The sequence below is a fragment of the Rousettus aegyptiacus genome, unplaced genomic scaffold (assembly GCF_014176215.1).
Source record: "Rousettus aegyptiacus isolate mRouAeg1 unplaced genomic scaffold, mRouAeg1.p scaffold_m13_p_5, whole genome shotgun sequence".
Classification (NCBI taxonomy): domain Eukaryota; kingdom Metazoa; phylum Chordata; class Mammalia; order Chiroptera; family Pteropodidae; genus Rousettus; species Rousettus aegyptiacus.
The window spans coordinates 39,649,860-39,661,016 of record NW_023416308.1 but is presented as its reverse complement, the minus strand read 5'-3'; the positions used below and the strand labels follow the sequence as shown (position 1 = coordinate 39,661,016).

General features: G+C 39.5%; 1 protein-coding gene across 7 annotated transcripts in view; it reads right to left on the bottom strand.

The window, feature by feature from the left end:
* Window positions 1-11,157, bottom strand: part of GRAMD1B (GRAM domain containing 1B) — a 175,145-nt gene that overhangs the window by 74,396 nt on the left and 89,592 nt on the right. The window contains exon 2 of one of the 7 annotated variants that reach the window (XM_016118502.2): window positions 33-280. The exons of 4 other annotated variants lie outside the window; for them this stretch is intronic. In XM_016118502.2, the coding sequence (XP_015973988.1) occupies window positions 33-181 (149 nt within the window). In that variant the 5' untranslated portion in view covers window positions 182-280. Of the gene's footprint in view, window positions 1-32; window positions 4,006-11,157 lie in introns of those variants that run through there. 2 more of the 7 variants (XM_016118501.2, XM_036221656.1) reach the window with 2 other exon arrangements.

The following is an 11,157-nucleotide window of genomic DNA, read 5'->3' as shown; positions in this document are numbered from 1 at the left end:
AAACTGAGGCACAGAGTGGCTGAGACACTTACCCAAGATCATAGAGTTGGCAGCTGGTAGAGCCAGTATTCAAACACGGTGGGCTAGCTCCAGGGTATCTGCTCTTAACCACTAAAGAGAAGATGCCTTGCTCAAATTCATGGGCCCCACGCAGATACTCTGATTCGGGATGCTCCCACATGATTCTGATGACCAGCCAGGTTGAGGATCTTTAATTAAGTCAGCTGTTTTCAAACTATGGTGTGCTTATTCATATTCAGATTCCTGGGCCCCGGAAGTTCTGGAATTGGAACCAAGAATCTATAGTTTTAACAAGCTCTTCAGATGATCCTAGTGCAGGCAGTTCACAAAAAGCACTTGTAGAAAACCAGTCATGTCTCCTCACCCCACTCACCTGGGACAAGTAAACAAATGACTGGGGCACCTCACGCAGCCTGCAGAGACATTCATTCTCTAGTAGAGCAGCCACCCTGGGGGAGGATTAGTTAGTGGTTGTGTGAGAGCTACTCTGTTCTTTAGCCTTGGTGACAAGGCTGCCTTTAGACTGTGGAGGAGGAGGCAACAAGGGTGGTGGGCGACTGAAAAGAGCTCACCGTCCCTCTACACTTGACAAGCTGCACATCAGAGTGGGGCACACAGTTGGTAATGGGAAAGGAAAAAAATAGGCAGTCTGGGCCCCTGCCTCCCATTGCCAGAACAATGGTCTCTTCAAATCCCTGGCATCTGAACTGGCAGTCAGCCAGCAGGAAAGAAAAGAGCTCGCTGTCCCTTTAAGAACGCTCTCTCTCCACAAAGGTCAGAAATGCCAGCTCAGCCTGCCCAGTGGCTGCCTTTTTACTACTTTGGTGCCCTGGGGCCTTGGGCCATGTTCCCCTTCCAGTTGCTTCTCTGCATACTTGCTATCTTTTCAAAAAAACAGAGCACCTGTGTGACAGCTGCCACTCCAGGCGAGATTCAGTGATTGCGCAGGAACTGCTAATATGGAGGGAACCCCAGATTTCATTTGCTTCCTAAAACCCTCCTCCCAGGAAATTAGCTCTGAGGAAGTGGGCTTAGGATGGGGGAGCAAGGTCAGAATGATGACTGCAAGAAGAGGGGTAGGAGATCAAAAAGAAAACTGTACAAGGAATAGATGCTCCAGGGAAACGTATTTCATCTAGAAAAGGGAGGCCGGCTAATGCTTGATCCAGAAATCACGAAGAGATGAAGAGTAGGGTGTGGAGGGCAGAATAAGAGTGAGTGTGGGGTGGAGGGGATGGAGGATGGCAGGAAATACAGGGCAGTGGTTAGCACAAGGGCTTTCTCCAGCAGAATGGGTTCAAATCCTGCCCTTTTATGTAACCTGGGGCACTTTTTCTAACTTCCCTGGCCCTCAGTCTCTCTGTAATATTGGCATACATTGAGAAGTAAATAAGTATTAGAAACTAATAATGTTCATTAATCGGGTCCTAGCCACTCCCCGTGGGTCTCATAGCCAGCTCAGGATATGTCCTCAAAGAGCCCAAATCCAAGACCATACCACTGGTTCCAGTAAGGCATCTTGCAAATATGTGCTGTGATGAAAAAGGCCACTCATTTAGAAAACTGGATGAGTTGGTACAAGTCATGATTCTCATGGAAAAACAACTCAGAATTAGTCATCTCTACATAATATATGGCATGGGTCGACAAATGTTTTCTGTAAAGGGCTGGATAGTATATATTTTAGGCTTTGTAGATCATACAGTCTGTCATAGCTACTGAACACTGTTGCTGTAGAGTTAAATAGTCATATACAACATATAAATGAAAGAATGTGGCTGTCCCAATAAAATTTTATTTACAAAAACGGGCAGCTTGCTGACCCCTAAAATAAAGGATGACATTAATGGAGGACTTGGTGAATCCTTATGGGAGATGGACAAAAGAGATAGAGGCAGAACAAAGCCTTATTTTTCTTGTCCTTCTGAAATTCTTCTATTCCTTGGCATTTAGAGCTCCCAGGGGGCAGGGTCTCCTGCCTTAGCAAACTTATAGAGGTACTGACTGGCCACCTGGCAAAGGGTCCTCCCCTTCAGCACCCCTCATAGCAAAGATGTCCATCTCCCATCCAGCTTCCCAGGAAATAGCAGGCTGTTCTTCATCAGCTTCCTGAACAAACAGGCATCTCAAGATTAAACCCATGCATATTTGCACTCACTGATTGATTCATTGAAATAGTGGAGCGCCTGCTACGTGCTAGGTAAATCTTTGAAAATGTAAACTTTATCCATCTTGAATGGAGTCGGAGAGAGGCTACTATGACTGGAGTCTTCTCATGAAACTGCTCAGTTGTATTTACTTCCGGCTCCCTGGTGTTTTTCTACCTGAGAGCACTTCAAAAATAACTTTCTCAACTGTACTAACAACCTTTATTATGACAATTTCTCAATGGCACTAAAAGCAAGAAGGATAAGAAAAACTAAGAATGAGGAAACATATCAAAAGCAAAGGAGATGGAAAGGGAAGAAAAAAATTACAATTTCAAATTTCAACAAAATACTACTATTTACTTATATCATTCTCTCTGCATAAAATGATCTCATTTCACAAATCCAACTTATAAAGTCTCAGCCTTCCTTCAAAGCTCTGCTCTAATGTGTCTTCCCCAGAAACACTTCCTGATAAATTACCCCAAATTTCAAACTCCAGCAGCCTTTGGAATTCTCCAATATGGCTCACACTTGCTATGCATCTTCTGCATGGTGTGTGAGAGCCCATGGTCTCTGTTTTAACCCTTAGACTGTAACCTTGTCAAAACCCACATAATGACTTCCTTCTTCCACATTCCTCATGGCACACTGTCACTGGCAACTGCTTTCCCTACACTGTTGCTTGCTGAAGGCCCTGCTTCAGTGGAAGAGCTGTTGCTATCTTGCTGCTATCTGACAATAATCCTAGTGCCCTGCTATCACTATTTACATCACCTTTCATTCATTCTTTCATTCACTTATTCACTCACAAAAAATATGTGGAATGTTCAAGTGTGAAGCAGCGTCTTGCAGACTGTCATATTCTCATTTGCAAATTCATTTAATCCTCAAACCAGCCTGTTGAAGTAGATAATATTAATATGTAATTTCCTCACAATAACAGAGGTGATTTCAGAAGGGATTATGGAACATGTGGATGACTGATGGGAAGTGGTAGACTATCATACTCTGGAAAACAGGTACTCATCTGCCTGGTCTGGTGCCCTGATGCTAGGAAAATGGACATGAATGATCATAGTCCCTTCAAGTCCCATGATGAAAAATTCAGTCATCTGGGTTTTATAAAAGTAGATACAATTTTATATCAAAATGAATCAATGTATTACATTTAAAAAACAAAATCACAGAAGCAATCAAAGAAAACAGAGGTGAATATGCATACTCCTAAGGTTGGGAAGAACTGTCTATGAATAATACCAAACAGAAACCATAAAGAAAAAGTCACTTGACTTGATCCCATTCAAACAAACAAACACACAAACTTCTATGTGCCAAAAATCAGCCTTAAGTTAAAAGAAAAAAAATTCCAGAGAAAATACTTATAACATGTATGACTAAAGGTTAATATTCTTATATTAAAGAATCCTGAGCAATGAAAAAGACAAAACAGCTCAACAGGAAAGGGGGCAAAGAACAAAAAGGCAACCCGTATAAGTGAGTACTGAGGAAATTAAAAGGATGTCACCAATGATCAAAGAAATGCAAATTAATACAACTATGAGATACTTGTGGAACAGCAGATTGGCAAACACTAAAAAGAATGGTAATACCAAGGCAGGCACGGACTAGGGGAAGAAACAAACTCTCTCTCAATTTGAGAAGAAACAAACTGTAAATCTGAGCAACCCTCCCGGAGGATAACTTGAAACTATGTATTAAAAGCCATTGACCTAGAAATCTGGCTTCTAAGTTTTTATCCAAAGAATGTTAGTATGACATTATTTTTAATCTTGAAGAATTAGAAATAACCTAAATGTCAAATGTGAGAACAAATACTTACATATTTGCAATGCTACTCTTAAAAATAATTACATAAATCAAGTTATTATTATAGAGAGATCAGATATTATTAAAGAATTTCAGAACAATATATAGTCATAAATGTCATCTATCTATATCCATTTATGTATAATATACATAGAAAAAATAGCTCAAAGGATATAAATCATGTCAGTAGTGATTGTTTCTGAGGAGTGGTGTTATGACTAATTTCTTTTTCTTTTGACTTTATATTTTCTAATTTTTCTACAATGCCCAGACAATGTGTTGCCAAAAAAAATAAATCAAACAAAACTGATATTTTTTCTTTTAAAAGTTTTTTAATTCTGATTTTCAAAAGAGAAGAAATATGTAAAAGAACTTTGAAAAGCAAAAAGGACTATATAAATTCAAGAGGATAATCAGTTACCCATCAAATATGTTTTGAGCACCAACTATGTATAAAGCCTGTAGAAAGTATAATAGAACAAAAATTTGAATAACTCTCTACTCTCAGAAAAGATTTAATATGTTATAAGAGACAGAATGATATCTACTCCAAGACAAATGAAATTGAATATGGGACTCCAAGCAAAGTGCTCAAGAGAATGAAAAAAAAAACTAATTAATTCCTATTTGGGCATAAGATAAATCTGGGATGATGACTTCTTCAAGGAGGTGACAGAAAAGCTAAATTCTGCAGGATAAATAGGATATCCACAGGCAGAGAAAGGAGAAGCATAAGCCAAGGAACAGCAAAACCCAAGACTGTAGTAATATGAAAAGGTATGCGACATAGCAGAGGATAAGTGTGTCGGGATGGTGGGGACAGTCGGGTTTGTGGAAGGATAGAGGAGACAATAAGGCTGGAAAGTCAGGATGGAGCCAGACTGGAGGCCTTCAGTGCCACATCAAGGTGTCAACTGTATTTTGTAGGCAACGAGGAGCCAAATTCAATTTTTGAAGATGATTTGGAAATCTGTCCTATAGGACAGCTGAATGAAGAATAGACTTGTGAGTTATAAGAAGTGATTAAATTATTCATTCATAAAAAAGGAATGAAGTACTGATACATGACATGACTAGGGCAAAACTTGAAAACTTTATTCTAAGCGAAAGAAGCCAGTCATGAAATTCTGCATATATATACATAATTCAATTCATGAAAGTCCAGAATAGGGAAATATATAGAGACAGAAAGTAGATTAGTAGTTGGGCTGGGAAAGTTGGAGTGGAGGCGTTGCTAGCTAAAAAGTACAGAGTTTCTTCTTGAGGTGATGAAAATGTTCTAAAGCTGACTCTGGTGATGACTGCACATATCTGAGACTATACAAAAATCACTGAATTGTCCACTTTAAATGAGTTAATTGTATGGTATATGAATTATATCTCAATAAAGTTGTTTTAAAAAAAAGACATCAGCCAAGATGCTATTGCAATAGATAAACCAAGACATTTGAAGGTTATGAATTAAGACAGTGGCAGTAGTCACGGGTAGAGGACAATTAGAGACGCTACAAAGATAAAACTGTGTGAGGAGTGAGAGAGAACAAGTCAAAAAGATAGCTCAGAAGTTTCCACTGTGAGTGGCTAGGAGAAAAAAATACGAAGAAAAGGTTGGATGAGAAACTATTATAAATTTTCATGCAGTGAGTTCAAGGAGGTTAACCCATTCCAGGAAGTGAGGGAACAGAGAAAAGTACAGATCTGGAATTGATAGTCCTAGGAATGGTGGCTAAGAGTCTTTCGTGATGGTGATAACAATTAATTATTTTTAGCATGACTGACCTGCTCAAAAGTGATCCTAACTTATGCCTAGAAATATACTTAGAGCAATTTTAGCCATAAAAAAAGAGTTAAGATTGCAGCAAGCAAGAAAAGCCAATTCTATAGAGGCACACAGAATAGTCAGCATTTAAGAGCTCAGTATTTACTGCTCCAAGTACAAGTTTTTGTAAAAAGGAGCACTATCACTGCAGCTATAAATGTAATGGTTTATAAAGATTGCTCAATAGTCAAATGGCAGGGGTGAGCTCCTATGACTGATGGGACTCAAGATAGTTTAAATTTATTTTTTGCTTGTTTATATCAAAGGTGGAAAGAAGTAGAAATATTTGGTTCAAGAAATCAGAGGATTGAAAAAAAAATCATTTGAACATGCCAGATTCAGTAGATGCAAAATAAATATATTAAAGAGGTACATTTAGACTAAAAAGATGGCTAAAGAAAATAATGTGCAACCAGCAAAGCAGATCATCTTAAAAAATCCATGATACAGTCCCCAAAATTTGCATCCTGAGGTTTGTGCCTCTGAAAACAAAGGGGTTTTGCATGTCAAGCCCAAATGCCAGGGGATATAAACTCTGACCATTTGGTAGGGATAAAAAGTTGAGGTCACAGCTGGTAAGCTATTATGAAACAAAGAGGCTCCTAGTCTCAGGAGAAAGGGTCCAAAAAAAGATCTTAACTGAAAGATAAATCTATTTGCATGACAGCAGAAGAGGCATCTGAGTTGCCTGTGGAATTTTCCTATACTTTGCAGCACTGTGAGACCCTACCAGGAAGACAGTCCAGTTCTGGCTCCCCCATACTTTAAGGGCCCCTCCAAGGCCAAGATCAGTTCTTACTCATCTTTGGGTTCCAACCACCTAGCCCAGTGAGTACTCAAGAAATGTTCCTCAAGTAAACAAATGAATACACATATTAGGGAAGATAGGTTGAGAATATTAAAGGGTCTTGTTGCACTCCAGAGATCTTTAATCTGAAATCCATGAGGATCTATAAAATGTAAAATCTGCTGCTCTAATCTCACCTATCATTTTAGCAATGAGGGCTTTAGTGCCATGCCGCAAGTCACCCATTCATGAGTGGTACAACAAGTTCCAGTTTCCAGTTAAGTGACCGCACCCACACAGGACAGGAGACAGAGAGTTCCAGCAATGAAATTAAAACATAGGCTAACTTGAAAGGTAAAACTCGCTGACAGTGGACTGGCGATAATGACCAGCATTCTCTATATCTTCCTAGGGCTTGAGAAACAATGGATTTTAAGTGTGTGGAAAGCAAGGACCATGCTCACTTTGAACACTGCCAAATACGAAACAATAAAGACTGTAATAGCAGCTTAACATTTGTAAGGTGGTTACAATGTGCCAGGCCTCCTCTCAAGTGCATTAACAGGAATTATGTCATTTGATCTTCCCAATCCTGACAACAGGTAAGTGTGATTAGCACCATTTTAGAGATGAGAAAATCAAGGATTGGGGAGAGTAAGCAACTTGCCCAGAGTCATACAACTGGAAAGCAGCAGAACCATCTGCACTGTCCACCACATAGCTAACAGGATGGAGAGCCACATAACAGAGCTGCAGTTTTTGCCAGTGTCAGAACAAAGAAGATCTGGCTATGAAGTATGACCCAGCTCCCCCTGGGAGAACAGTCCCCATCCCAGATTCAGGAAGCCAGTCAGTGCTCAGTTCTCAAGATTTGTATTTTGGGGCAGCTTGTCTTCCCAGTCTGACTAGCTTCATAAATCTTATGACGAAACAAAACAAAAAATAACTGAAGAGGTCTCAAAGGTTTAGGTAATGTTCTAATGCTTAACTGAATGGAGAACAGACAATTAATTACAGCTGACTCTTGAACAACACTGTGATTGGGGATGCAGGCCTCCACATATCAAAAATCTACATGTAACTTTTGACTGCCCCCAAACTTAACTATTAGCCTACTCCTGACTGTAAGCTTTATAGATAATGTAGTCAATAACCACATATTTTGTATGTTGTATTAGATACTGTATAAATAAAGTAAGCCAGAGAAAGGAAATGTTATTAAAATCATAAGGAAAATACATTTACAGTATTTATTGAGAAAAATCCACATAAGTGGGCCTGCACAGTTCAAACTCATTTTGTTCAAGGGCCAACTGTATTTCTCTAAGCTGTACAAATATATTATAAACTTCTGTATACATGACACATTTCATAAATTTTTAAAAAATTGTCTAAATAAGCCCTGACTTAACTCTGAAGTGACAGCCATCAGATCAGCGATGACTGGGGTCCTGGCTCATTATAGGGGTGAGAACACTAGGAAAAATTACTCTACTGTATGATCAACTGATAAAAAAAGCACGACCAGCCAGAAAGACTGCCCTACCTCCTTGGCAAAACTTTTCTAAATTGTGAAGTTTTAAAGCTCTAGATTTCTACCAAATAAGCATTCTTTTCTCACTTACTCAAGGACTAGCATAGAGAGGTGAAGAGTACAGGCTTTGGTGCTAGACATCTTCAGTTTTATCCTCGTTCTGACACTTCCCATGTAGTTGTGGGCCTGCTATTTAAACATCTTTGAGACTCAATTTCCTTACCTGTAAAAGGGATAAATATACCTTTCCTATAGGATTGTTAAGGGTTGTTATGAAACTTAAAACACACACACACGCACACACACACACACTCATAGGATCATTATTGTTATAATTTCTAACACTGTTCTTCACACATGCCCCCAAACTATGCAATCACTCCAGTTCTTGGCTCCAGAGCGTCTTGCCCAGAGACTTAGGAACTAAATCTCCCAGTTCTTTGGTTAGTTACCTTGAGCTTAAGGGCTTCTCACAGCTGAGTATAGCAGGCCCACTGTTCTCTGCCTCACTTTTGAGGCTGTCTTGTACATGAGCCTGTCCTGGCACTTAAAATCTACCTCAACCCCCCATACCCACCTCTGTTCCGATCAGGCTGCTCAGTGCTCTGTCCCTTCTACCAGGCCCCCATTCTGGGTTCTGTGGCCCAGTTCTTGCTTCTTTCCTGCCTGACACCCACTCGACTCTTAAATCCCAGGGGCCTCCCTCCTTCAAGGACCAACTCACACCGCACTTCCCCCATTCAGTCCTTCCCCCATTTATTTTGCTCATTACTATTCTCTCCCTTTCTCTGTTTTTGCACAGCTTTGGCAGTTATAATTCATATCATTAAATGTCTTCATAAATTACCATAGGATATTTCTCTAACTTTTCATAGGTATTAGTCTTCTTTCTTCTCAGAGGCAAAGACCTGTCTTCCAATTGCTTTGTCAACTGTAATGGTTAAAAGCATAGACTCCGGAGTTAGACTGCCAGCTCAAACACTTTTTGGTTCTGTGACCTTGGGACTATTACTTAACCTCAAAAAAAAAAAAAAAAAAAAAAACCCAACAAACAAAAAAACTGCTGAGTTAATATATAGAAAACATTTAAAATAGGACAATAGTAAGTTATTTTGTATTAGGTATACTTATTATGTATAACTATAATAGTGATTATAACAAGACTGCTAGCTAAAAAGTATCCAGTAAAAACTCATCACTTTGTGGCACTTTTGAGGTATTCGCCTAAACTAGGGGGCAGTAAAATTCTGTAAAGTGCCAGAAAATAATATTGCACTTTGTGGGCCACAGCTCTGTCACTACTACTCAGCTCTGATGCTGTAGCATGAAAGCAGCCATAGACAATGTGCAAACAAATGGGCATGGCACATTCCAATAAAACTTTATTTATGGATACTGAAAACTGAATTTCATACAGTTTTTCCATGTCTTGAAATAATACTCTTCTTTTGATTTTTTTTTTAACCACTTAAACATGTAAACAATCATTCTTAACTTGCAAACTCCACAAAAACAGGCAGCAGGCTGAGTTTGGCCTGCATCTGTGGTATGCTGACCCCTGGTCTAAATCACATGAGGTCCTCCAGGATGTTTCAAACTAAGGGCTTTGTTCCATAGGCAGTAAGAAAACATTGTCCAGTATTAAGAAGTGGAGTGAGTCCATGCCCGCACTTCCAGAAAAGCAGCTATCGTGGGCATTACAGGTGCTCAATAGTATTTCCAGTCCTCTCCTCCTGCCACTCAGGAGCCTGTGTTTCCCAGCTTTCCTGCAGTCAGGCAGTGCCACCTGATTAGTCTGGCTAATGCGATGCAAGTGTGATAACCCTGAATTTGCTTCCAACGCAAGCACTGAAGAGCCATGCTTTCCACCCCAACATCATGACTGTGGAGGAGGTGCCAGAAAATTCTACAACTGGACCACAAGGAGGATGGCTTCTGTGGAGAGTTTTCCAGAGCCTCGCAGAGACTTGGAGTGGGAAAAGACTAATTTACAGTGAGTTAAGCTACTGGGTTTGCAGGTGGGTATGGGGTGGTGGTTGTTATCATTGCATAACTTAGCTTATCCAGTCTAATTTAACATCTTTCTGCAAACATAAACCAAAGAACAGCATTAAGGATAAGTAAACAAAGACATCTAGCAATATCTAGTTTATCACATCCTTTCACCTTTAACAACTCATTTAGGAAACAAATGTCCGGACTTCTGGACAATTTAGCAAGAGATCTTCTACAAGTTCTGTCTGGAGAAACCCTAAATAATCAATGACAATAGGTCTCCTAATGACCAAGAGGAAATGTTTTTAACCAGCAGCAAAGAACCTCAAGTACACATGATCTGATTTGTTGGATACAATCTCTGCCATCCAGCAGCTTATATTCCAACAGAGTAAATCCCTTTCTTCTTAAAGCAATAATGATGACTACAACAATAATAACAACAACAAACAACAAAAAAGTAAGTAATGTTTATTCCTGCTTATGTCAAGCCAGGTGTAGTCTCCTAAAGTAGAAACCTGGGTAAAAGGTGGGAAAGGCCTATTCTTTTAAGAAATCGGTAGTCAGAATTTTCAGTCATTACCCTGAACTGTCCTGATCACTCAAGGAATTTAAATGCCTAGCTGACCAGCACTCAGTGCCCTGGATTTATTAGACCCTGGTAAAACTCCAAATTCTCATCCCAACAAATAATAAAGTAAATCTCATGTGTTAGCAAGTGTTAAAGTGTTAGCAAGAGGGTATTCCTCTGGAAGATATTTGTAAATGAATACTTAATATTTTCAAATAAAGATTTATTTTAGTGTGTCCTGCTTGTCAAAGAAGTGCATCAACAATCCACATTACAGTCTTGGTTCTATCAGGACTGTGACCATAAGTAAAAAGGAAGCTCGGAAACCAACTAATCTGCTCAGCACTGTTATTTAATCCCACTATCAAAACAGCTACTGCGCCAGGCAAACAGAAGTCACCTACAAGGCCACACAGCAGGTCAAAAAGTGGTTACAAGATTCAGATTCAGAGG